The 26873-nt window shown below is 58.6% G+C and overlaps 1 protein-coding gene across 1 annotated transcript; it reads left to right on the top strand.

Moving 5' to 3' along the window:
* The first annotated feature begins 10236 nt into the window (after positions 1-10236).
* On the top strand, positions 10237-13121 carry PGLYRP1 (peptidoglycan recognition protein 1). Its single transcript, XM_065421016.1, has 4 exons — positions 10237-10291; positions 11254-11455; positions 12405-12523; positions 12943-13121. Exons 1-4 carry the CDS (start codon positions 10237-10239, stop codon positions 13119-13121), a joined length of 555 nt encoding a protein of 184 aa, XP_065277088.1.
* The last annotated feature ends 13752 nt before the right edge of the window (positions 13122-26873 follow it).

Here is a 26873-nt window from a genome sequence, read left to right as displayed (position 1 = left end):
CCTGACACCCAGGGCAGGGGACCAACCCAGCTGGCCTCACCACCATCCCGCTGGGCTCCACCGCTGTCAAGCTCCTCCTCCGTGGGGCACAGGGCTGGAGCATGGGGCCAGGAAAGGGAGGGGGAGGGGGAAGGAGAGGGATCTTGGCTAAGCAAATGCGGGGAGGGGGCTGCAATACTGAACGCGTGGGCAGAGGGGGGTTATTTATTCAGGCCACAGTCACATCACCTGAGCAGCAGAGAGGGGCCAAGGTGAGATTAACAGGGGGCTGCTCTATCCTACGCCCTCTACAATGTCATCACCCAGTGGCCCGGGTTCAAAGCCTGAGTCCCTGCAGCCTCAGGGCAGCCCCTGCGCCCATCACTGACCCTACCTGCGGCTTCTGCCTGCCCAAGCAGCACCTCTGCCTCCCAGCAGGGGGCAGCCTTGCGATTCTCACCCACCTGCTGCCTCCTGGGGCCCGGAGAGCAGGGATCGGAGAGTTGGGGTTACGCTCCCGTCTCCCCTGGGCTCTGCTGCCCTCCCGCCCAGGGCTCAGATTTCTAATGGCGCCTGGGAGCCACCTGCCTCCCCCAGGCTGCTTCCTTCGGCAGACGCCAGGCCTAGCCCCTTGCTCCCACCCGGAACGGGCACGTCGGCTCAGCCCGGCTCCACACACAGCCAGGCCCAGGGTCTGACAGCATCCAGGGGGTGGGGCCAATCCTCAGCCGAGCTCCGCGGCGACGGCCCTGCCAATCCCTGGGCAGCTCAGGAAATGTCACCTCCATTCCCGTGTTAAACGTCTGAGCAATTCTCAGTTCCAGAGTCAAACCCTCCTCTTCCCCCGCCCCCCTGAAATCTGCAGCGAAACGTTCGTCTGGAGTCCCCCAGAAATTGGTCGCTATTTACCCCACCCCACAAAGGGAACCCAAGTGTCCCCGAGCCCTGACCCTCAGCTCGGCCTGGCCCCCGCAGGGTCCGGCTCTCAAAGCTTTCAGCCCCAGCACCTTTCGCCCCGACAGTCCATTCCCGCCAGCCTCTCTCACCGAGGGGGGGCGAAGTGTTTGGATCTTCACACGGCAGGTGCCTGGGAAGGACTCGTTGGGTGGTTCGCGGAGTCCCCCAAAGGGGGTTTTAATTCAAGTGCAATTTGCCTCTAACCCAGCGCCCCGGCGGCTTAGCGCTTGCTTTGCTTGGGAGCTTCTGAGCAGTGACAAGAAACCAGTTTCTAGCACATGAAAAGTTGACGCGCCGTGAACCATTTCATCTCCTGTTAAACCATAACCACCCCCCGCTGCTGGGCTGGGCTGGGCGAGCTCAGAGGGTGAGATTATGGTCTGTCAGATTAGTACTGACACCCCCTTGCGCTGGGTGCTGTACACACAGAGCATGAGACAGACAGTCCCTGCCCTAAAGAACTTGCAGTCTAACTAGACACAGGGTGGGAGGGGAAACTGAGGCACAGGGACAGGAAACGAAATTTGTCCCAGCTCACAGGTCAGTCAGTGGCAGAGCGGGCAAGAGACCCCCTGGCTGCAGTCCAGTGCTCTGCCCACTAGGCTGTGCTGCCTCTCAAAAAATGGAAAGGGTTATGGGACACAGGGGCTCCGCCCGGTGGGCACAGGGACACCACAACCAGCCCTCTCTGGGATATAAGGGAAGTTCTAAGTCTGCTCCTCACCCATCCCAAGCCTCCCCACCAGGTCCTGGCTCCACTGAGGTGACATCACGGGTCAGACACGTGCCCTGGTGGTGGCCACGGACCCTCAGGTGGCAGGACCCTTCTCGCCAGCATCAGCCCCCCCATCGGGTCACACCCCCCTCCGAGACAGCCTGAAAGACCACTTGTCTGGCCACGCCTCTGCCCAGGGCCCCCTGGCTGTCCCCAGCCGCTCGGCTGCAGGGTACCGTGTGATATGGCCGGTGCCCGCTGTCCCGGCTCTGGGCCCGCGACTCCCCCTGCAGCTTGGCCCTGGCTGCCCATTGGAATGGCTGGTCTGCGCTGCCCCAGGTCTCTGCCCCCTGGCTCGGCTCTGCCCCCAGCCCAGCCCAGCTGCGCTCCCCTTAGCTCTGCCCTGCTCTGCCTCAGGCAGCCCCAGCTCACACAGAGGATGGGCCCCTGGGCTCCTGCCTCTCTCATTGGTCTGCTGACCTGGCATTTGGACTAACATAGAGCGTTGGCAGCTCCCCATTGGCCCTGGGGACTGTCAGTCCCAGGATCCTGATTTCTCTTCGGCCCGTCCCCTTTCTCCTGGCGTTGGGACAGGGCAGCCGTGCTGCTGAGCCGCGTTTTCGAGCTGCTGGTGGATGCCAGTGGTCATGGCTGGCAACTAGCCCAAAGCACCGCACCCCGCGTGGGCTCATTAAATCCCGCAGCTGGCACTCACCAGTACCCCTGTACCCGGCAAACATGCCCTGCATGGGCAGTAGGGTTCCCAGGTGTCCAGTTTTCGACCGAAACACCCGGTTAAAAGGGATCCTGGCAGCTCCATTCAGCACCGCTGACCGGACCATTAAAAGTCCGGTCGGCGTTGCGGCAGGGCTAAGGCAGGCTAGTCCCTGCTGTCCTGGCACCGCGCTGCGCCCCGGAAGCGGCCAGCAAGTCTGACTCCTCGTCGGGGGGGCCACACGGCTCTGCGCGCTGCCCCCGGCCCGAGTCCCTCCCCCAGCTGCCGGATCCCGCCTGCCCTGGCCCAGCCCACCAGGTAAACAGAGCTGCCGAATGCCTCTTGGCTGGGCTGCCCATTCCACCATGGGACCTCAGAGCCCAGCCGGGAGGGGTGACAGGCCAGGTCCCGGCTCCTCGCCCTGGGGAGGGGGAGAGGCCAGCACAGAGGCGCTGACTGATGGGCTGGTGCTGCGTCCGGGGCCTGCGCCAGCCACCCTGCCACCATGACAGGGAGTGCGACACTGCCCCCCACCTCGAGAGTGAGGCCGCAGGTACCCCCTCCAGCACCCCGCAATACCTCCCTCCCAGAACACACCCTCCCCTCTGTTGCCCTGGATTTGAGGGGGGTGTACCCCAGAATTTGATCAAGCTAAGGGCAACCATGATATGTGCATTCAGCTACCACGAATTAATGAAGTAAAACACCACCTATTTAGGAGTTCATTTGAACAAGCAGGGTTCTGAACGCAAACTCAAACGCATTTGCAGGCTTGCAGTTTCTGCTCATCAAAATTTTTAAAAAAATCAACAATTTAAAATAAAAAAAACAACAACAAATAATTGAAAACCTTCAGTTTTGTGTGCCTTTAACGTAAAAGCTTATTAAACCAAAACGTGTTAAACATGGTTGTTAATAAATAGTTTATTAAGATTAAAAAAGGTAAGGACCCAGCAGGGCTCGCTATAATCTGTGTTTTATAAACGTTAGTTATAGAAAACTAAATATTGAAGTGTACTTTGGGGCAGCACCGACTGCTCCTCTGTGGGGACGGATGGGCAGCGGTGACCCTGTTGTTGCAGCTGAATAAATGGGGGCGCAGGGCGACCGGCTGCCCAGCTGCCCCCCTCAGGGCAATACATTAAATGAGCAAATGGAGGAACAACCTGGGGAGCCCCAGCGTATGGCAGGATCCAGGCAGGACGCCGGGTTGCTAGGATTTTGCAGCACGGAGAGGGCCCTGCCCAGCAGAAACTCACACAAGAAAGGTCTGGACTTTGAGAGGGTCCGACCCTAACCACTAGGGCCCCCCTGCTCTGTCAGAGCCAGAAATAGAACCCCGGCGTCCGGGACGCCAGGCCTCCCCCAACAACTTCTAACCCCCCGCTCCCTTCCTAGAGCTGGGACTGCAACCCAGAAGTCCTGGTTCCCAGCCCCACACATGGTTTGAGCCCCACGGCTTTGAGCCAGGGTCAGTCAGGGGCCATTCTAACACTGGCTGCCCTCGCTTGGGGGCAAAGCTCGGCAGGTCCCAGCGGCATCCGTGTGGCAGATCCACGTTCCTGTGGTGCTGCCGCGCCAGCCTGGCCTGGGAGCTGCCGGTTGCATTGGAGCAGCTGGGCCAGTCTCTGGTTAGGGGTTGGAACCTGGGGGCTTGGCTACGGAGCCCAGCCACAGCTGTCAGGCTCCAGGCCCAGGTCTGGAGTTTAGATCTCAGCTGGGCCTCGAGCTCCTACAGATCTGTCATCCCGGTGTCATTTCCAGTCTGCTCCGCTGGCCCCTCTCCCAGCACCGGGGATACAGACTGTGATTCCCCAGCGTGCCCAGGGCATGCAGAGGGAAGGGTCTGGCTAGTTTCAAGGTCGCCCTTTGGCATGTTCTGTTTTTCTGCTGCCCCATAAAAGCGTTTTTAACTTCAGGTGCCATCCAGTGAAATGCCCCGGGGGATTGTTCCCTGTTCTGGAGCCACTGAGCTAAACGCACTGAAAGAACTGCCCCGATTTGAAACAAATGAAAAGGAAAGCGCAGGGAATCTTCCCATCTGCAGAATAATAAGAATAGGCTGTGGGTGTGAAACGGGAGGGGCCAGGGAATTAGCAATAAGACAACGTCTGTCAGGCCCCATCCTCGGCAGGTGTAAGTAATACCCAGCTCTCACACCGCGCCTTTTGCCAGCGGAGCTCAGAGTGCTTCATAAAGAACCAGTATCCACCTCTTATACATGGGGAAACTGAGGCACAGAACGGGGTCATCTGTCCAAGGTCACCCAGCAGGCCAGTAACTATACACAGGGCTCTTGAGTGCCACACCACAGATCTACCCACTGGGCCACACTCCCTCCCACCACGGCTACAGTACCCTTCACCACTGTAGGGCTACAGTGCCCTTCACCGGGGTGTGTCCAGCTCAGCTCAGCAACGACCCAGAAACCCGCCAAGAAGCGTCAGAGCCAGGCGACAATTTCAAATCCCCAGAGTTTGTTTCACTTGTAATTTCAAAGAGGTTTGGGTAATTTCCTCACAACTCTGCAGCAAAAGCCGCCTGCTCTATGCACTAGGCTCCACTTCCTTCCCTTGACCCCAAAACAGCCGCTCCCGGTATTGCGTGAGCCTTGGTGCAAGACCCTGCCTCTGTCTTACGCAACTGCCCCTTGCCCCCTCCGCAGTGACATTCCTCACCTTGTCCTCCCCCTCTTGGAGATCCCGGCATCCTGTCACCAGAACGGTTATGTGGGGGGCAGGGGAAGCCGCAGCCTCCAGTGAGCAAAGCACAAGATTTGGTCTGATCTTTTTTTCTTTAAACCTAAAGATCACAAACCGACAAGCCAGGAAAACGCAGACGCCCCCTCTGTCCGCACGACAGCCACTTCCTCCAGCTCCTTTCATTGGTCCCCAATTGCTCGGGCAGCGTCCCCTGCACCGGCAACGGAATCAAGATTTCAGTCCCAATCCTCACAGGCATTTAGGTGCCCAACTCCCCTGGGGACAGGGCTGGGGACAGCAACGGTCACCCTCTTCGCACCATTGCGCTTTGCTTTTCTTCTTCTAAGGCAATTTCCCCTCAGTGAATTTCCACCATCGACTGTTGTCAGAGTTTAACTGACTGATTTTAATGAACTGGGGGAAAAAAATTACCTGATTGTAACAAATACAATAATTGACACGCCGGGAACCTTCCACCCCGACTTTTAATACCAGGAATTTTTAGAGAGCTGGGGGGGGTGGAGGGGTGAGATGGGAGGAGCTGGGGAAGGAACAAGACAGGGTTTGTCAGGCCCATCTCCTGAGCTGGTGGAAATCAGCATCGCTCCCCAGAGGCGGGTCTGGAGCTTGAACTGTCACCTCTAGGTCACTGAGGGATCCAGCCAAGGGCAGGAGGGGCAGCGTCAGCACCTGGTGAGAGCTGCTCCAGGGCCGGTGGGAAATGAGTTGGTCCAGTGGTGAGAGCAGGGAACAGGGACTCCTGGATTCTCTTCTCAGGTCTGGGAGGGGAGTGGGGTGCAGTGGTTAGAGCAGGAGGGGCTGGGAGCCAGGACTCCTGGGTTCTGTTCCCAGCTCTGGGTGGCAGTTGGGAAGTCCCCACATGGCCAAGTATCCACATATCACACACTGGTGCTGACTGACCCCTCCAGCATCCCATATCCTGGACAGCGCCCGGACTTGCACTCAGCAGTGCATCCTCTCGCAGTTATTTCTGTATCACTTGCATTTGTCACTGCGCCAGCACATGGGGCAAGCCAAGCAGAACCCCTCCCCCCCCCAGGCACAGACAGAGATGAGGCACTGGGGGGCGATGGCATTGGGGGCAGGCATCAGGGCAGGGATTAAACCCAACTCAGCCCAATGGGAGATCCAGAGACAACTCCGAGAAGGAAGCTGTAATATTAACCCTCTCCTAACCAAAACCATTAGTGTGACACTTCTATAAACACTGCCCCCATGACCTGAAATCAGGGTTAATAGCAAAACTCCCCGAGATGTAACCAGAGCTGGGAAACAGGCTGACCAATGTGCAGATAGTGAGCGAGGGTTTGATAGAAAACCTAACAGGGCTGGAACGGGAGCAGAGGACGGGGATAGGGCCCAAGCCGAGACCCACACCTGGGCGGGGGGGACACCACCCCGAGAAACTCTGTGGTGGGCGGGGCAGAGCCATGTGCCATATGTGGCCCCCCGGCTCACTTTGCCTGGGGTTGCCCCTGAGTCCCGGCGCAGTGCTGGGAAGGCCGGCTGCACCCCGCCCCCACAGCGTTCCCCGTGTGACTGAGCCTCCAGAGTGAGGGGTCACCCAGCAGCGCGACGCTGGCGTAGGATACTGACGCTGAGTGTTCACACCCCAAACCACCCTCCACGTTCATGATGTTCCCTTCGGCGGGCAGCTCCATCAACTCCCAGGAGCGGCAGGTGGGAGTTCAGGGGAGACGCACACTGGATGGAATGATCCTGGCACTGCCGAGACGGTCATTAACCTCATGTCGCGATGCCCCTCAAACGCCCCCCCCCCCCCCGGGGGGAAATGTGGGTTGATGTTCCCAGCGCAGAACCCTTCGCTCTGCCACAGCCCAGATCTCTGGGCAGCCCTGTTACCAAGCCGCTCTGTGTTCCTGGGGAACCAGGGCGCAGTACCCAACTGTCTGACTCATGAAAGACCGTCTCCCCCCCACCCTTTGCTTGAACCAAAATCTGCATCTGACTTACAAAAAGCAATGGAAAGGCCATGGGAGACACACCTAAGCCCCTGGGACAAGGGTGACAGAATTAAGGAAACTCCCCTAGCCTCATTTGCATCGAAGATGGGCCAGGGAGGCATCTCCATTAGCATACAGACTGGAGAACAGAGATTCCAAGGCAAGAACTGCAGGGAACTCTGGGACCAGAAAAGCAGGGACGCACGGCATGATGGGGGATCTCTGCTCCAGATGTTAATGAACCCAGGCCTGCACACACCCAGCTCAGCAGTTACCAGACCAATTCTAGTAATAAATCCTTTATTGGGATCCAAAATACTGAAGCTGCCTAATTGCATTGAGAGTTCCCTCAAAGGAACACCGTCCATAGCCAGGAATGATCAGTTCCTATTGTCTAGCCTGAACAAAACAACTTTGGTATCCTCCCTTGTTTACACATAAACAAATCTAGTGTTCTCCCTTGAACCATTGTTGTTTCTCTACAAAACATCCTACCCCTGCTCAAGTAAGTGTTCTGAGGCCCGGATCCAAAATCTGCATCAGTTTCATTGGGGCTTCATCTTCCCCTGACTGATCGTGCTGGGGGTTCTGCCTGTCTCCAGCACTCCGGACCCTCAGCTACCACCACCACCACCTGGGACCCCCGCTCGATTCGAGCTTCATGGAATGGTGAGAACCCAGCGCTCTCTCTCTCTCTCGGTACTGTATAGCCTTCTGACCCTGACTTGTGGGATCAGTTATAGTTTTCTAAACCTGACTTTTATAATCAAGTTTAAGTTAGATTTAATATTATAGCTGTTTTGTTTGGCTCCCTGTGGTTATTACCTGGCAATAAATAACTTTCATGATTAAGCTGGTTGCTTCTCTCTCTCTTTCTCCCCCCTCATGGGTGTTTTTTTTGGGGGTGGGGGGTTTCCTCATTCGCTCTCCTCAACGCTCCTCATACCTAAGCTAAAAGATCCCTGCAGCACCCCAAAATCCTGTGGGGTTTCCTCATCAAGTGGGTTACGACCAGAACAATTGTAACGGGAAAGTGGGGATAGAGACGTGCTGACCCTAGGACATGATTAACCTGCTGCTCTCAGACGCGCTCTGTTAATATGTGTGAGAGTCTTGAGTCTGGGGCTGGAGGAACGGAGGTCCTGCAAGATAGCTCCATTGGGAGGGCACCGAGGCCCTGCAGGATAGCTCCAGTGGGAGGGAACGGAGGTCCTGCAAGATAGCTCCAGTGGGAGGGAATGGAGGTCCTGCAAGATAACTCCAGTGGGAGGGAACTTGCAGCAGGGAGAAGTTAAGCTCCGTATGAGAGCACGAGTGACACAAGCAGTACATTGACAGAAGTACAGAAACCTTCCCCCCCCCCCCAGAAGAGTAACCCTAATAAATGAGCGTACCCCAAAGTAACTGGCAAAGCTGGTAACAGCCCTGAGAAGGGTTGGGGGCTGGGTGTGGGTGTTGCCACCCACTCTTCTGTGCTTTGGGGGTGCTATTAGGGCTCTGAAAGCAGACGGGGGGGCGGGGATCAGACCCCTCAGTTAGCTCCAGGCTGCATGGGACTGGGTGAGAGAAATGCCCATGAACAGCTGGCCAGGAGAAGGGGGATCCCGGAAAGCTCATTAGCAGGCGGGTGGGTTCGCTGATTGGTTTAACGCGTGTTCTTGGCACTGCTGGCACCGTAAGCACCAAGGTGTTGTTTGGGGGGAGCTGGGCAGGGCCGGAGCTGTGGGGCTCACAGGGCTTGTAGCCTCTGAGGGGGCGGGAAAGCGGCCGGCTCAGCCAGTCTGACTTGCTGGGGATATCACAGTGCAAGCAGGAAACCGAGCAGCCTGGAGCACCCGGCAGGAGGGAGAGCGAGGCGGGTCCCCGCCCACGAGAGGTGCCGGCTGGCATGCCAGGAGTGCAGGGTGGGTGCCTGGCCGGCCCACAGAGGGGCAGGGCCGGTGCAGTTACCCTGAGCGGTGACACCGTCATTGTCCCTTCCTCAGCTACACGGAGCTCCGGCCATCACCTAGCTGGGGGCGGCTACAGCCCCCTCCCCGCTGTGCCGTGAGGCTCACAGCGCCTGACGCAAGGGTTGCCAGGTGTTCGGTTTTTGACCAGAACGCTGGGTTGTAAAGGGACCCTGGCCGCTCTGGTCAGCACTGCTGACCGGGCCATTAAAAGTCCGCTTGGCTGCCCGGCTCCACACAGCTCCCAGGAAGCTGCTGGCATCTCCCTTTGGCTCCTAGGTTTAGGGGTGGCCACGGGAGCTCTGTGCGCTGCTCCCCCCACCCCCAGCGCCGGCTCCGCATCTCCCATTGCCCAGGAACTGCAGGGGGACGGCACCTGCAGGCAGGGGCAGCGCGCAGAGCCGGCTGGCCACGCCACCGCCTAAGAGACAGAGGGTAATGCTGGCAGCTTCCCAGGTGCCGCCTGCGGTAAACGCCACCCAGAGCCCACACCCCGAACTCCCTCCCATGCCCCAAGCCCCTGCCCTGAGCTCCCTCCTGCACCCAAACTCCCTCCAGTCAGGCCCTGTCACAAGCAGAGGCTTGCCTGCAAGTCAGTGTCCGGCACACGAACTCGGCACCGGTATTGCTGAAACACACTGCAACAGCCCGGCTTGGCCTCAAGCAACCGCAGCCCTGGTGAAATCCCACCCCACCCCCCAACTCCTTCCTCCTCGGTGGCTGGGCTCCTGCCAGCATCCACACGACAGTTTATTGACCAACTACCTGGCCCCCACCCCACATCATCCTCCCAGGCGCTTATAGAGAGCAGCAGGTGCCGGTGCCTGGAGCTCACTCTGCTCCCGGCTCTGCAGGAATCCAGGTGGGCACCTGCCAGCCCCCCTCTGCACCCCTCAGGGCGCCGGTCTCCATGGACCACCTCTGCCCCCAGCCCAGCTCTTCTCCCCGCAGCCCCAGCTGGGCAGTGTTAGTACAGCCAGGGCCAGCGCCGAGCCTGCAGCTCAAGGGGCTGCCATGGGGACCCGGGGAGCTCGGGGGGAGGGGGATCTGGGCAGGGCTGGGATGCTGCCCTCAGGCGACAGGCTGGGCTGGGAGCCCGGGGCAGCCTGAGCGCAGGGGGATCTGCTACCCAGGGGCTCTGGGGGTGTTTGGCTCCGGCCCAGCAGCGCCCCCTCCTGGGGGTGGCAGGCGGCTGTGACGGTCACGTGTCCCCACAGGGCCGAGCGAGAGGAAGATGCTGCTGCTGACGCGGGTCGTGTTGCTCTCAGCGCTCTGCGCCGCGGCGCTCGGTGAGTTCGGATCCCCCAGGACGGGGGGCAGGGCTGGGAATTCCTGATGCAGCGCAGAACCCAGGGGGCGGAAACGCAGGCGTGGGAAATTAACGATGGAGGCGCCCAACTAACCCACGCCCTGGCCTGGTGCCTGGGCTGGACCTGCCCCTGCAGACCAGGAAATGTCCCTCGGCTCCTGTCCAGCCCATCCCTCCGCAAGGCAAAGCTGGGTTGTCCCCTGCCGCCCATTCCCCAGAGCCCTACTGTTCATCGGCCCAAGGGACGAGACCCCTGGCCCTGCCCACGGGGAGCCAATCCCAGAGCATCACACACCTTTAATGGATCCTGCACTTGGCCTCAGCAACATACCGTGGCAATGAATTCCAGAGGCTGATTGTGCACAATGAGCCTTTTCTCAGGGTCAGATGTTCTGACCTTTCAGTTTCTGGGACATCGGGGTCTGTCCTGGCCGCCCCGTCTCTGAAGGGACCCGGCAGAAGGATCAGGGACAGAGAGAGAACAGAAAGGCTGCAGGGCAGAGGGGACAGGCTGGAGGGATGCAAATGACCGGAGGGGACAGAGGAGACCGACGGGCGCTGAGCCGCACACCCTGGGCGGGAGCTTCCCCAGCCCGGGGTGAGTTCAAAGCACCAGCCCCACCTGCCATCTCCAGCCCAGCCCTTGTTTGGCCTCCCTCCAGCCCGGCCTGGCTCCCCGTTCGCCCCTTTGCTGCCGGGGCGGGTGCTGCTTCACGGCGAGCAGGCTCCCGGCCAGGCCTCTCCCCAGCCCCGTCACATTTAACGCAGGGCTGCGCGTCCCCCCTGCGCCGTGCACGGCCTTTGCTGGGCTGCTCCCCCCACCCTATTGCCGCGGCCCCACTCAGAGCACCAGTCCTGGGCCCGATCCTGCTGCGTGGGCTGGGGCAGGTGGGGGGCACCCACATTAACCCAGCCCTTTCTCCCCTCCCCCGCATGGCACAGGCTGCCCCCGCATCATCTCCCGCTCCCAGTGGGGGGCCCGGGCCCCAAAAAGCAGGGTCCGGCTGAGGACCCCAGTGCCCTTCGTCATCATCCACCACACGGAAGGGAATCCCTGCACCTCACAGGCCTCCTGCAGCCGGCAGGTCAAGGGCATCCAGAACTACCACATGAACACCCAGCGCTGGTCCGACATCGGCTACAAGTGAGCGGGGCAGGATGGGGGCCTCGCCACAACTATGGGGGAGACTCGGGGCCACTGCCCACAAGCATCCACAGGGGGGCAGCAGAGACCACACTCAGGGTAGAGCTGGGGGCAGGGGGGGATTCTCCACAGAAGAGATTTGATTTTTATATTTAATATTTTTGGCTGAAAGGAGGGTATTGGGGAGGGTGCGCTCAGAGCCCCAGCTGGATGGAATGGGAGGCACAGACCGCCCCTGGCATGGGGTGAGAATGGGACCCTGGCATAAGGGGAGGGGAGTGGGGGCACAGAGCCCCTGGCAGGGGGAGATTGGGTGGGGGCTGAGGGAGTCCCTGAAGAGCAGGGGATGGGAAGGGGCAGTCATGGAGCTGGTGGGGGAATGGAGGGCCGCAGGGAGCCCCTGGGTTGTGCCAGGAGCTCGGCCGACAGACGCCACGCGGCCTGCGCCCTGCTCGTCTCTGACACTGCCCCGTGCCGGCGTTATCGACGCCTTTCCCTGGGGTCGGACTGACGCCCCGCAACGAAAACCTGGCCGGAGATTTTGCTCCATGAAATGTTTTGAGATGGTGACGTCGGGGGATGGAAACCCATCTGGGAATTTCCTGCAGGGCGGCGGGTCCCAGCGCTGTTCTCCTGCCCCACATCTGGGCCGGCTACAGCCCTCGCTTGCCCCCCAGCTGGGGCCCAGGGCTGCTTCCATAAGGGGTGTTACACGCAGCGCCACCTAATGGCCAAACAGTGCAATACGGGTTAGGGCCCCGCCAATCCAGTCCCTTTCCTCAGTTGGTCTTTACCTCCATGGCAGAGGATTGAGTTTCTAGCTCCGAGGGTCCTGGGTTCAAACCCGGGCAGGGCTAGCGACAACCCTGGGGGAGCTGCCGGGAGCGATGGGGAGGGGAGGCTGCGGCCGACGTGCCTGTGCGGGTCTCACACTGCGCTCCACCTGCAGCTTCCTGATCGGCGAGGACGGCAATGTCTATGAGGGCAGAGGCTGGAGCACCGTGGGGGCCCACGCCAAGAACTGGAACCATAAGTCGCTGGGATTCAGCTTCCTGGGCAGCTTCACCAGTACGTGGGTCCCGTCTGTACGGATTTCCCCAGCTAGGCCCTGAGGGGAGCTGGGAATCCCTCCTGCAGGGCTCCCGCCCACAGCTGCTCTCCCCTGCTGACCTGACACCCAGCTGGCCTCACCACCATCCCGCTGGGCTCCACCCCGTGGAGTTCCCCTTCCCTCTCCATGGGGTACCAGGCTGGGGCACTGGGCCAGGATAGGGGTGGGGGGAGGGACCTTGGTAAGCAAATGCAGCGGTGCAGAGGGGAGATGCAATACTGAATGCGGGGTGGGAGGGAGGGAGTGACATCGACGTGGCCAATGGAGAGCGTGGGCAGAGGGGGGTTATTTATTCAGGCCACAGTCACATCCCCTGGGCAGCAGAGAGGGGCCAAGGGCCAAGGTGAGATTAACAGGGGGCTGCTCTATCCTGCAGGCAGAGTCCCCAACAACGCCGCCCTGAACGCCGCCAGGAGCCTGATCCAATGCGCCGTCTCCAAGGGCTTCCTGAGCCGCAGCTACACCCTGAAGGGGCATCGCAACGTGAACCCGACCAGCTGCCCCGGGAACGCCCTCTACAGGGTCATCAGCCGGTGGCCCAGGTTCAAAGCCTGAGTCCCTGCAGCCTTGGGGCAGCCCCTGACCCTGCCCACGGCTTCTGCCTGCCCAAGCAGCACCTCCGCCCCCCAGCAGGGGGCAGCCTCGCGCTTCCCACCCACCTGCTGCCTCCTGGGGCCTGGAGAGCAGGGATCTGAGAGTTGGGGTTATGCTCCCGTCTCCCCTGGGCTCTGCTGCTCCCCTCCACCAGGGGGCTCAGATTTCTAATGGTACCTGGGAGCCACCTGCCTCCCCCAGGCTGCTTCATTTGGCAGATGCCAGGCCTAGCCCCTCGCTCCCGCCCGGAACGGGCACGTCGGCTCAGCCCGGCTCCACACACAGCCAGGCCCAGGGTCTGACAGCATCCAGGGGGTGGGGCCAATCCTCAGCCGAGCTCCGCGGCGACGGCCCTGCCAATCCCTGGGCAGCTCAGGAAATGTCGCCTCCATTCCCGTGTTAAACGTCTGAGCAATTCTCAGTTCCAGAGTCAAAACCTCCTCTGCCCCCAGCCCCCCTGACATCTGCAGCGAAACTCATTTGGAATCCCCCAGAAATTGGTCGCTATTTACCCCACCCTAGAAAGGGAACCTGTAGCGAGGCAGGACTCACCCCTGTGGCGCCTCCTGCTGGTCATCTCTGGGAATTAGCTCATCCAGCCTCCGGAGCGCCCTCCGCAGGCTGGTGTCCCGATGCCGCTTGGCCCCCGTGTCTCTTCCAGGAGTCCAGTGCTCCATTATCTGGGGTGCTGCCCCTGGCAGTACACCCCTCAGTCTCGAGGTCTCCCCTCCCTAGGGAACTCCTACCCCCTCTCCCCACCTCGCCTCAGTCATAGGCTACTGCCAGTCACCAACTAGCCCCTGCTCCCTGGGGCAGACTGCAGTATAAGCCACTCATCACAGACAAGGGGTTTTTGGACCTGCTGCCTTTCTCTGCAACCCAGTACCTCTGGGGCCTTGGACAAGGCCCTGCTTTGCCAGCCTAAAGCTCCCCAGCCCTACTTCACTTCCAGTACCCTTTCTGCAAGCAGCCAAGCCCTGCTCTCTCCCAGCCTGGAGAGAGACTTCTAGGCCGCTGGCTCACAGCCTTTATATACAGGCCAGCTGTGGCCTGATTGGGGCATGGCCCCCAGCCAAGGCTCCCAGCCACAGCCCTGTCCTAGGGCTGTTTTAAGCCCTTCAGGGCAGGAGCAGGGTAACCACCCTGCTACAGAACCCAAGTCCGTGAGCCGGCTGCACAACTTGCAGCCGGTTCGTTTCCTGACCGCGCCAAGGAAACATCTATACACGCTCGTGCTCCACACTCTTCACTTCCTCACCCTCGTGTCCCGCCCTGATACGAAGTGGCGGGACCTCCTGCCACCTGTCGAGGGTGAGAAGCCCCGGTGGGCCAGCCTCTATTCCACCCTGGTCCCGAGGCCCGCCGGGGATATCAGCTGGCGGCTCCTTCATGGGGCCGTGAGCACGGGTGTGTACTTGGCGCGGTTTACCCCTGTCCCTGACACCTGTCCTTTCTGCGGCGTGAGGGAGACCCTGGCTCATGTTTACTTAGAGTGTGCCAGCTTGCAGCCCCTACACCGGCTCCTCACCGACATTATGTTGCGTTTTTGGTTACACTTTTCTCCTCACCTTCTCATTTACGCACTCCCTATCCGTGGCCCCACAAAGTCACGGGACCTCCTGGTCAACTTCCTCTTGGCCCTGGCTAAACAGGCCATCTATAAAACCAGGGAGAGGAGGTTGGCCGATGGAGGTTCCTGTGACTGTGGGGCCTGTTTCCGATCCTCTGTCCGTTCACGTATCCGGGCAGAGTTCCTCTGGGCGGCGTCCACTGGCTCCCTTGCCACCTTTGAGGAGCAGTGGGCGCTGTCCGGGGTTCTCTGCTCGGTGTCCCCGTCAGGTTCCCTTCTTTTGACCCTTTAATCGCACTCCTGTCCCTGTTTTTACATTAGTTGTCCCCCGTAATCATTTGGGTTTTAGGCCCTGTGGGTCCTCCCCTTAGGCTGGGGGGGGATCCTTTAGCAGTGGGCGGGCTTCGCCCGCCCACTTCCCAGAACCCAATAAGTACAGAACCCAAGTGTCCCCGAGCCTTGACCCGCAGCTCGGCCTGGCCCCCGCAGGGTCTGGCTCTCAAAGCTTTCGGCCCCAGCACCTTTCGCCCCGACAGTCCATTCCCGCCAGCCTCTCTCACCGAGGGGGGGCGAAGTGTTTGGATCTTCACACGGCAGGTGCCTGGGAAGGACCCATCGGGTGGTTCGCAGAGTCCCACAAAGGGGTTTTTAATTCAAGTGCAATTTGCCTCTAACCCAGCGCCCCGGCGGCTTAGCGCTTGCTTTGCTTGGGAGTTTCTGAGCAGTGACAAGAAACCAGCTTCTAGCCCATGAAAAGTTGAAGCGCCGTGAATCATTTCATCTCCTGTTAAACCATAACCACCCCCCACCGCTGGTCTGAGCTGGGAGAGCCCAGAGGGTGAGATTATGGTCTGTCAGATTAGTACTAAGACACCCCCTTGCGCTAGGTGCTGTACACACAGAGCATGAGACAGACAGTCCCTGCCCTAAAGAGCTCACAGTCTAACTAGACACAGGGTGGGAGGGGAAACTGAGGCACAGGGAGGGGAAAGGGTTTTACCCAAGCTCCCAGGGCCAGTCAGTGGCAGAGCGTGGAACAGACCCGAGGGCTGAAGTCAAGTGCTCTGCCCACTAGGCTGTGCTGCCTGTCAGTCCAGAGGGAGGAGGTGGAGGGAAACCAAGGGGGCGCTGGTTCTGCACGGGTTACACACAGACAGGCCCGGCAGGAAGGGGAGGGGAGCTGGGGTTGGCTCCTGGTGATGGAAGCTGGGGCTGCGGCTGGAGACCGGCAGGAGGGGGCCAGAGCGGAGGAAACAGCCATGCCAGTAGCAGTGTCCCAGCCCCACAGTGCCCAGGGCTGTCCAGCATGAGGGGGCGCTATGGGGAGGGGGCAGCAGCCCTTACGGGGCAGCTCTTTGTTACCAGAGTCGCTGTGGAGCAGCCCCCGAGCGAGGCTGAGAGCCCGGTGCCCCCAGGGCTGAACGAGCCCCAGAAACAGGAGGAACCCCTGGTGGGCCGGCAGCTGGAGGCCGCGCTGCAGAGAGCTGCAGAGAGCGCAGGCCTGGACCCCCCGCAGCCCCCGGAGTCCTACCCCTGGCACAGTCCGGGTTCAGCCCAGTTATTCCTGCTTCTGAGCTGTGGCCCCCGGGGGACTTGACCAGCTGGGATCCAGGCTCCTCGTTGGGAGGAGGCTAGTCCAGGCCCCGGGGGCTGGAGCTCCAGAGAATGGGGGAAAGCCCACAAGGGAAGGCCCAGCCCAGGCCCTCAGCCTCTTCAGAGAGTGAGACCTCCAGGGGCTAAAGCAAGAGGGCCGGCCCCAGCCCCGCTGCAGCCCCCGACCCTGGCCCAGGCAGAGTCTCAGCACAATCTCCCTTCCCGTCCTCTCTGAGACACCACCATCGTAACAGCTCCCCTGGCCCCTGCGGGGCTGCCACAGCCCGGGCCCCCCAAGCCGCCTTGCCTGGTCCCTGGGGTGTTTTGGCCACTGGCCCCATGGAGCTCGGCCCAGGAGGGGCGAAGGATCCCTCAAGGCCCAAGGAGAGGTTGGTCCCCTCGCCAGGGGAGGCTCTGGGCAGTCACAGCCACGGGTACTCGGCCAGGAAGGCAGCCAGGATCTTGCAGAGGTTCTCCACGGTCGGGTTCTGCTCCATATCCTCCATCGTGTGACAGACCCACGGGAAGGGGGTGGCGATGAGATGCAGCACCGGCACTACTGCAGCCAGACAGATACACGGACGGTCAGCGGGGATCCAACCCGGGACCTGCAGCGCTGGAAGTGCATCTCCAATAGCTGTCAGCAGTAGTAGGCTATTATCCCCATGTGGCCCAGCCACTAGAGGGCGACTTGTAACACATTCTAAACCCACATACGGCCTCAGCAGATGGAGCCAGGCCCTCAGGTACCAGGGCACGACCTGACCTTACATCCAGGAGCCGCCTTCTCCCCTGACCTCGTGTGGAACAGATAGCCAGGTGCATTATGGGACAGGGGTGGCCAGGCCCAGAGACTAGATAGCAACAGTGTAACTATAAAGTGTTTTGCCTCCCAGGAGCCCAGAGCCCACATTAATAGCACCACCACCTAGCTCTTTTCAATAGTGGATCCCAAAGCACTTTACAAAGGAGGGCAGTCTCATTATCCCCATTTTACACATGGGGAAACTGAGGCACGGGGAGGGAAAGGGTTTTGGTCAAAGTCATCCAGCAGATCAGTGCCCGTGCTGGGACTAGGACTCAGGTTTCCTGGGTCCCAGACCATTGCTCCAGCCACTAGGCCACCTTGTCGGCATTCACACACAGCCACCTCTGGGGTGGCGTGCGCCCGGCAGGCCCACAGCAACGCTTAGCAATCGCACTTGGGCTCAGCGTGGGGGCTGAGCTGCAGGGAGTGATGGGGTGGGGAGGGCTGTGGAGCTGGGACTGGAAAGCACCAGGTCAGTGCCTGGAGCTACATGTGACTTTTCAGCCATAACATTTCTCATACATTTTCAAAATGAAGGATCCTCCCCTGCCCCCAGCTCCCATTCCTCCCAAGGGCACATTTCATCCCGTCCTTGGTCTCTCCCCCAGCTACCCTCAACAGGCCCTAGGTAGGTCAACGGAAGAATTCTTTCATCAACCTAGCACTGTCTACACTAGGGCTTAGAACAGTTTTACTACCATGCTCAGGGGTATGAATTTTTCACACCCCTGAGCGATGCAGCTGGGTCGACCCACCTTTCTAGTGTAGCCCAGCCCTCAGGCCCTCTGCAGACACAGGCAGCGTTGCGGTGTCGCTCACACCCAGCAATGGGCTCAGGCTGGCTGCAGACTCAGGCAGCGTCCATCACACCAGGCCAGGGTTGGAAGGTTTTCTTTGCAATGGTGAGGGTTGGAAACATCCTCTTTGAAGTGAAAGCCGAGATTCTGAGTACATGACCCCAGCCACATAAAAGGATCCCCAGGGCCGGATCCAGATGGCGCCCCATACAGACACCTGGCTGCTAAGCGAGGCAGTGTCTTCTGGGTATCCCTCCACTCGGCATGCTGCAGCGGTGACTGGTAGCCAGGACAAGCCTATCTCCTTTCCTGGGGGAGCAATGGCTAGCAACTCACGGAGACACCAGCCATACAGTCTCTGTAACTGAACATACACATAGCAATGCCTTATCATACCAGCCGCTCACCCAGGCACCGGATGGATGCTTTGCTTCCTTCCTAGCAAGCGTATGCAGCCACCGCCAATATCCCACAGCATGGTTTTAAGACAAAGAAAAATGCGGCGAGTGCGACCCAAGCAACTTACTTCGGCACTTAGCCGAGCGGTCGGCCATAGCAATTGTTCGCCTTTGGTCTGTTCCTGCGGGGCCACAAGGGCTTGACGGCCTGCATGGGGGGAGGGATAGCTCAGTGGTTTGAGCATTGGCCTGCTAAACCCAGGGTTGTGAGTTCAATCCTTGAGGGAGCCATTTAGGGAACTGGGGTAAAAATCTGTCTGGGGATTAGTCCTGCTTTGAGCAGGGGAGGTTAGACTAGATGATCTCCTGAGGTCCCTTCTAACCCTGATATTCTATTTAAAAAACAAAAAAAAACAGACTCGGGGAGGCTAGCCCCCGGCCTGCCCCTTCTGCCCAAGGCCCTGCCCCTCCCACTGAAGCCCAGAGGCCCCTCTCTCAGCCCCAGGCCACCCGGCTCCCACCACAGCGCACTGGGTGGGTGGCATAGCCCTCCTCCCCCAGCCCTGGAGCACCCGGTGGGTGGTGCACCCCCCTGTGCGCCAGTTGGGTGGGTGCAGTCCTGCTCCTCCAGCCCCAGAGCGCTGGGCGGTTGGCGCCCGCTCTCCCCAGCCAGCACACCGGGCAGGCAGAGCAGCCTCCTCTCCCAGCCCCGGAGCGCAGGCCAGCCCGCCCCAGCCATGGGGGAAGAGCCCCCCGCAGCACAGCAGTGGGAATCAGAAAGGAACCTGGGGGCAGGGCCATGCAAGGCCAATTGGGGAGGCTCAGCCTTCCCCTGCCTTCGATACCCACCGCCCATGACGGCCCGAGAGTCCAACATCGGAGCAGAGTTGATGCTCCCATGTACTGGGGGTCTGCCTCTGGGCCACCCCCACGCCTTGGTTGGTGGGATTTTATCCTGGATGGTACAAGCCACTCAGAGAACGGCGTTCGCTGGAATGTCTTGTGGCATTCTCACGACATGGCCGAAAAGCATAAGACACCGTCTGTCTGTAGACCGGAGCGACCATAAACACCTGTGTTACGAATGAAGTCGTTAAACTTTACGCCCAGTATACGACATTGGCATTTTGTGCCCAGTCTGAGCGGCGGCGTGTCCGTGTTTCGCAGCCATACAGCGGTACGGGGAGGACACAGCTCCAGTAGATCCTCCCGCTTGGCTGTCGTGCTGAGATGATGTCGATCCATGGCAGACGCTGCGCCGCCGAGCCGCTGGAGACCCTCCAGGGGAGAGATGGAGGAACTGGCGAGTATCGAGCCCGAAGCCGGAGTTCCGGTATTCAAAGAGCTCGGAGTCGCAGCTGGACCCGATCCTAGATTTGGCAGCTTTGTCGTTGACACACACAGCCCAGCTCCGGCTCGTTCGAAAAGCAGAAGAACCAGTGGCTTTTCCACCCTCCTTAAAGCACACACACCGATCAGAGAAATCGTCTTCGCCCATTTACCAACAATGTGTTATCTCTGCCTGGCTTCCCGGCCCTGCCCCAGGACCCCCCCACCCCACCTCGGCAAACATAATGCAGGGCCGCCCAGAGGGGGGGGGCAAGTGGGGCAATTTGCCCCAGGCCCCGAGCCCCGCAGGGGCCCCCACGAGAATATAGTATTCTATAGTATTGAAACTTTTTTTTATGGAAGGGGCCCTCGAAATTGCTTTGCCCCGTGCCCCCTGAATCCTCTGGGCGGCCCTGACATAATGTCCCATCAGGGTGAGCACCCAGCCCTTCAGCCTCCGGGCTTCATTGAAAGATCAGAGCTGCTCTCTGCCGCCCTCTGCTGGAGAGCGAGGGGAAAGCGGCTGAGGGACGCGCTCATTGAAAAATCAGCGCTGCTCTCTGCCGCCCTCTGCTGGAGAGCGAGGGGAAAGCGGCTGAGGGACGCGCTCATTGAAAAATCAGCGCTGCTCTCTGCCGCCCTCTGCTGGAGAGCGAGGGAAAGCGGCTGAGGGACGCGCTCATTGAAAATCAGCGCTGCTCTCTGCCGCCCTCTGCTGGAGAGCGAGGGGAAAGCGGCTGAGGGACGCGCTCATTGAAAAATCAGCGCTGCTCTCTGCCGCCCTCTGCTGGAGAGCGAGGGGAAAGCGGCTGAGGGACGCGCTCATTGAAAAATCAGCGCTGCTCTCTGCCGCCCTCTGCTGGAGAGCGAGAGGAAAGCGGCTGAGGGACGCGCTCATTGAAAAATCAGCGCTGCTCTCTGCCGCCCTCTGCTGGAGAGCGAGAGGAAAGCGGCTGAGGGACACGCTCATTGAAAAATCAGCGCTGCTCTTTGCCGCCCTCTGCTGGACAGTGCGGGGAGGCGGCTGAGCGCGGCAGCACCTGTCTTGCAGCTAGCAAGCCAAGAATGTTTTTCTGGGGGGCTTGGTGGGCGAGCCCCTGGTCTCCTCTTCTCCTCTGACAGCTAATCCCAGCCGAGCTCCCCAGCACTGAGGGGCGCGCCCCTGGAAGGAGGCGCTGTGGGGCCCCTTGAACCCTCCCCGCCCTGTGTCCCAGTCCCAGAGACCCCTGGCTGTGGGGGGGGGGGAGGGGGGGCGGAGATGGGGTGGATTCTGGGTGAGATTCCCCGGGGGGGGGAACCGCCCCTCCGCTGGGGCGACTGGGGTGCAATTACCCCCCACTCCAGCCTGGCCCCACTTTGCTGCATGCTGGACCCCCACTGTTGTGAGGTAAGGGCTTAACCCCTGCCCAAGGCTCGATTCCCCTCCCCGGGGGTCCCGATCCTTCTCCCCACACTCCAGGGGGCCTGATCCTGGCCTTCCCCCTGCCCCCCCAAAAGCCAGAAAAGTCCTGCCCCCCACTAACCCTGGTACAGTGACTAGGTGCATGGCTGCTGCTGGGCCGGCTACCAGGGTGGCTGGGCCAGGGGACTACCCAGGGGGCTGGAGCAGCTGCCGGTGCCCGGTGGAGCAGCCAGAGCCTGACCCCCGTGTACTGTGCGGGGACCGGTTACCCAGCTGCAGGAGAAGCCGCGTAGCTAGAGGCCCCGCCCCCATCTGTATAAGCCCCGCCCACATACCAATAAACGTTTCCCGGAGAGCCATAGTCTGCTCCCACCTATGTCACTCCCCCTCATTTTCAGGCTTTGCCCCTTCCTACAAAGACCCCTCCCCTCCCCCAAGAAACCCCGCCCTATCTTCTCCAGGCACCTCCCCATCTCGCTCAAAGCCCCGCCCCTTTCCTTCCTACCGAGACCACGCCCCCAGTCCCGGCCCCGCCCTATCGCAAGCCGGCCCGGCCTCTGAGTGCGTTTCTGCTGCGTGCGGAGCCGCGACATCATCGGTCATGGAGAGGCCGAGCGGGGCCGCCCAGAGCGCGGGGTGAGGCGCTGCCCCCCATCCCATAGACCCCCCCAGCCACGGATCCCCCCTCCACCCCATAAACCCCACAGTCCCTCATGGGACCCCCCTCCACCCCATAGACCCCCCAGTTCCCAACGGGACCCCCTCCTCCACCACATAGACACCCCCAACCATAGACCACCCGATCCCCATGGGAACTTGCTTCCAGCCTTATAGACCTCCCGATGGGATCCCCTCTCCAGCCCCATAGACCCCCAGCCAGGGACTCCCTGCCCTGCATGGGACCCCCCCTCCACACCGTAGACCTCCTCATCACCCATAGGACCCCCCTCCTCCACCCCATAGACCCCCCCAACCATGGACCACCTGCCCCCCATGGGAACACACTTCCAGCCCCATAGACCCCCCCCATGGGACCCTTCCCTCCCCTCCAGCCCCAGAGATCTCCCTGCCCCCCATCGGAACCCCCATTCAGCCCCATAGATCCCTACTCCCCTGCCCCACATGGGAACCCCCCCTTCCAGCTTCATAGACGTCCCTCCTCCAGACCCACCCAGCCAGGCCACCTCCTCCCACAAACACCCCATCTGCCATCCCCCCTAGCCAGGAACCACCCTCCAGTCCCCACAGGGAAACCCCATCCTATCCCCACAACCCACCCAAATCCTACACATACTCGGACCCTCTGCTCACCCCACAGATAGAGTCCCCCAAAATTAATATGCCCCACGAACCCCCATACAGACCACTGGCCCTTTCTCTATAGACCCCCCTTCCACCCCATAGCTGCAATACCCCCCCTCCAGAATTCCCATTTCCTGTTGGATGGGATGGTCTCTCTCTCTGTCTCTGATCCTCTTTTCTGTTCCCCCCACAGCTCCCTCAAGCCCAGAGAGCCCAGCCCCACCGGGCCACCCGCCTCGGACCAGGCCATGCTGGAGACGCTGCCCATTCTGCCCTCCTACCCCAGCCCCATCTCTGCCACACCTTGGACCCTGGATCAGCCATCCACCGGGGGCCTCTCCTCCATCACAGTGCCTGTCCGGCTGGATGCCCTCTCCTACCTGCTCAACAGCGCCCTCCTGGGGGCCTGCATGGCCAGGACCCAGACACCCCTCTCTGGCAGCCAAGGGCCATTGGCCACAGGCCACGGTGGCCCTATGCCACTTGCACTAGGCAGCAGGTGCCACCCACACTACTGCTGCAGCCCCCAGCCGGTGTGTGCCAACGCTCCGCAGCCCCATGGCACCCAGCAGGCTTGGGTGGGGTGCTGTGGGGGTGGCGCCATGGGGCAGAGCAGCACGAGCTGTTCCCAAGAGGCGTCCAGGGGCCGTGCCGATGGGCAGAACTCCTCTCCAAGATGGGATCAGCGCCGGTCTGCGTCGCCGAGGGGCTGGGGTGAGAATCGGAGAGCTGGGGGGCAGAAAGATTTCAATCGACCCTGGGGGGGCGGGAAGCCGCGGGGCGAGGTGGACTCCGCCCCATGGAAGGCAGGTCTTGAGGGTTCACGCAATGGCCCAGGAAGAGCCCAGGACTCAGGTTATGCACCCAGGAAGCGGAACCAAGATGGCCGCCCGTGGGGCACCCCAGAGTCCAAGAGATGGTCTGGCGGATGGCCGCAGAGACGGGGCTCTGGAGCAGAGGAAACTGAGCCAGCCAAAGCCGCTAGGGAAGATTGGGAGGAGGATTACAAGGGGTCCGCCGCCCAAGGGAGCGTCTTGGAGGAAGCCACGTCTTCCCAACCCAACCTCCCAGCTTCCCAAGGAGGAGAAGACTGGGAAAAGGAGTATGAAAAGTCCAGAGAGCCTCCCAAATCAGCGCCAGCGGTTCCCCCTCTTCCAGAGGTGGCCTCAAAGGCTCAAACAGCCTCCCTCCAGGAGAAGACAACTCCCCTACCACCTAGCAAGGACAGCAGCTTCTCCAGCTATCTCCAGAACCTCTTCACTGACCTGCCAAGAGAATCCAGCACCGTCTCAGATCCATGCCAGGAGAGACAGCCCCACGGGGACGCTGCCGAAAGTGGGACACGTCCCCCGGAAGGAGGAGGCCAACGTGGCCAGGTGTCTGCCAATCTTGGTGATTTCACAGCCAGGAGTGTAGACCCCTCCTGCTCCGCCGTGGAGAACGAGGACAGATCGTGAGCCCTGGGCTGTGGAAAGACTCGGGTCTGTTCCCAAGCTGGGAACTTGTGGTTCTCCTGTTAAACTGAACCTCCATTGACAGCTCCACCAGCCTGCTGGGCTCAGCCCAAAGGCCTCAGCACTGGGCTGGGGACAATTTCAGCCAAGGGTTGGTTTGTTCATAACCAAGTTCTTTCTCATCCTCCAGACCCTCCATCCATTCCTTGCCTTCTACCCATGATCCTCCATTCCCAGCCTCTGTCTTTCTCTGTCCAAAGATTTTGATGTTGAATTAGGTTTAAAACTGGGACTTGCCTAAAAAACAAAAATGGGATCTAGAATTTCTGTTGTGTTCGTCTCTCTTAATTGGTTACATTCCGAGATTTGGTTTAAAAAAAACTAAACACCAAACCCAAATCTTCTCCCCCAGCGGAGTGCCAGATCATGGGGGGTTTGTATCATTTAGTTAGTAACTCGAAGGTTTGCTTTTATGTCCAGGTTAGACAATGAAGCTCAGATGAGTGCCCCGTATTCTGCAAATTAACGATGTGGTTTATGGCTCCATAAATCCCCAAAATGGCAAATACTTACGCGTGTGCTTAGCGGATGTGTTACCCAGGTCACTCAAGTTAACTCCTGCCTAATTTTTCAAGATCAGGGTCTAAATTTTTAAACTTGGAGGTCTGGGGATTAGTCCTAGATTTAAAACCACCCTAAATATCCCATGTATTTTTACCAACTCCCCTCCCCATCTCTGATTTTGTATCATCACATTTGGAATTTTTCAAGATTTGTGGTTTTCTTTCTAGGTTAAGAAAACACCCAAAGAACCAGGCTGTTTTGAAGTCTTACTAGAGTTGCGCACCTGACAGTGTTAAGTTGTGTTTGCAAAGACCGCTGGATTTTGAGTTGTTTGAACAAGTTGAAACGTTTCTTTGTCTGGCAATGCTTGTATCTGGGGTGATTTAACAGTTTGAACTCAGCTCTCTGTATTGATTACATGGGTGAGACTGAACCTGCTAACTACACCAGAAATCAGAGAGTAAAGTGGAGGGTTTGACTGTTTGCTAAAATATAGTTGTTAGACACGCAATACAATTTCTCTCGACTGTATGGAGATTTAAAAAGTGAATTTAACTTATCGCATATGCTGTATATGTTGTATCTGCAATGTAACTCTTCTGTGCACTACAAAGGAAAAAATGGAGAATTTGACTTATTACATTTATGGTACATCAGTCATTCAAATCTCCCATTTTCACCTCTGTGTATTCCAGGGAAATGTTATTGCACACAGAACTGTATCGTTGTGCTACATAGAGGTTAAAATTTCAATGATTGGTTGCATATATAACATATAGATATAATAATATAAATTTGCCAGTTTAATCTATATAGCCCAGCCATTATATTGCATATGATATATATATATACAGCACAGAAAAATTACATTGCTGTTATCTATATGCAAAATAATTCTACCCAAAATAATTTCTGTGCCATGTGTAGAGATTAAAATAGTGAATTTGAATTGTTGCATATTTGAATTATTGCATATATATTTCTTTTTTGCATTATTGCATATGTAGCCCAGAGAAATTATATTGCACATAGAACTATATCTAGTGCTATGTAGAAGTTAAAATTTCAATACAACTTATTGCATATATGACATATAGCTGCATTCATAGAAATTCACCATTTTATTCCATCTAGCATATACATGATATCACATATATGAGCTATATAGCACAGAAATTATATTGTTATGATCTCAACATATATGCAATATAATTTCTGTGCTATGGAGAGATAAAAAGGTGAACTTGCCCTATTGCATATGTTATCTGCATATTATACTATGACATTGTAGACCTGCAATCAAATTTGCCATTTTAATATATAGCACAGAGAAATTATGTAACTCAAACTCACTGTTTAACTCTCTGTATAGTGGAGAGAAATTATATTGCATATGTGAATATATATTCCAGCAGTGACACCTGACCACAGTGAATGATGCATCAAAGATCCCTGTGTATGAACACGAGGGAGCGTTATTGTTGGGTTATGGCATTGGGGGGTTATTTTTAACAGAGGCCGGGAGGCATTAAGAGCGAAAGATGCCTTCAGGTTCATCATGAAACCTGTTCCTTCGAAATCCAAGGAGCGAAGGGTTACCCTTTGGTTATGGTGTTTGAAGCATGGGGGTCGTGCATGTGGTTTGCCTCAAGAAACAGCCTCAAATCTTCGGAGTGAAAGCCCAAGAGTTGAATTGGGTGTTTTGTCTTGAAGGGAGACCAGTGTCGGATCCCTCAGGATGGGAGATGGGAACCAGAATGGGACCCCCTGGATGTGAACATCGGCTGGGTGCCTGTGTGCTGAGGTTGCTTCATAATAACTGTTATTTAATGTAACTGAGGACTGGTTGGCAATGGTTGAGTTCTTTCCAGTTGTGAATAAAGGTTTTGTTCGTACTTCGGCTGCGTTGGGGTTTGAGGGATTATATTTTGGTGGAATTTTACTTAGTTAGAGGATTAGAGAATGGGACATGGGTCCTTTCCCCTCTAGGGGGCGCTGGCTCTGATCCAGCCCCACGATGGGGGTCTGGCTGGCTCAGGGGGGCTGGGACTGAGATGAAAATCTGCCCGTATTTTCAACGGGCTAGTTCCTATAGAAGCAGCAATGGACTTGCTTGTAATGTTGGCTCCGACGCAGCCCATCACTGAGCTGGTGTCTCTGTAGAGCAGGGAGAAGAACAAGAACAAGTGTTTGGGATCAAATTAGCACTGTACAGAGAAAATTGAAGGGTATCAGGAGGGGCTCTGCGCCCCACCCCAGAGGGGCTGCATCTCAGCACCGGGTGAGGGATCCCTGTATGAAACCAGGACACGGGCTCCTTTCTCCACCACGCTGTCCAGGGATGGCTTGGTCTGGCCACACGAGGCTCTCAATGGAACTGGCCCCATCCCCACCCTGGCCCCCGGTGGCATTATTAAGTCCGCGTAGAGCTACATCATCGGTGGGAGCGACATTTTAGTGCAGACACTTATGGAGTTAGGTTGACATATGCTGCCT

The sequence above is a fragment of the Emys orbicularis genome, chromosome 21 (assembly GCF_028017835.1).
Source record: "Emys orbicularis isolate rEmyOrb1 chromosome 21, rEmyOrb1.hap1, whole genome shotgun sequence".
In the NCBI taxonomy this organism is placed as follows: domain Eukaryota; kingdom Metazoa; phylum Chordata; order Testudines; family Emydidae; genus Emys; species Emys orbicularis.
Note: the sequence above shows the minus strand (reverse complement) of the source record. Positions and strands in the feature narration are given on the sequence as shown.

Excerpts from the sequence above, each read along its gene's own strand:
- PGLYRP1 (XM_065421016.1), top strand. The coding sequence starts at position 10,237 with ATGCTGCTGCTGACGCGGGTCGTGTTGCTCTCAGCGCTCTGCGCCGCG. Across the intron at positions 10,292-11,253 it reads GCTCTGCGCCGCGGCGCTCG|GCTGCCCCCGCATCATCTCC; the intron begins GTGAGTTCGGAT and ends CGCATGGCACAG. Across the intron at positions 11,456-12,404 it reads TGGTCCGACATCGGCTACAA|CTTCCTGATCGGCGAGGACG; the intron begins GTGAGCGGGGCA and ends CTCCACCTGCAG.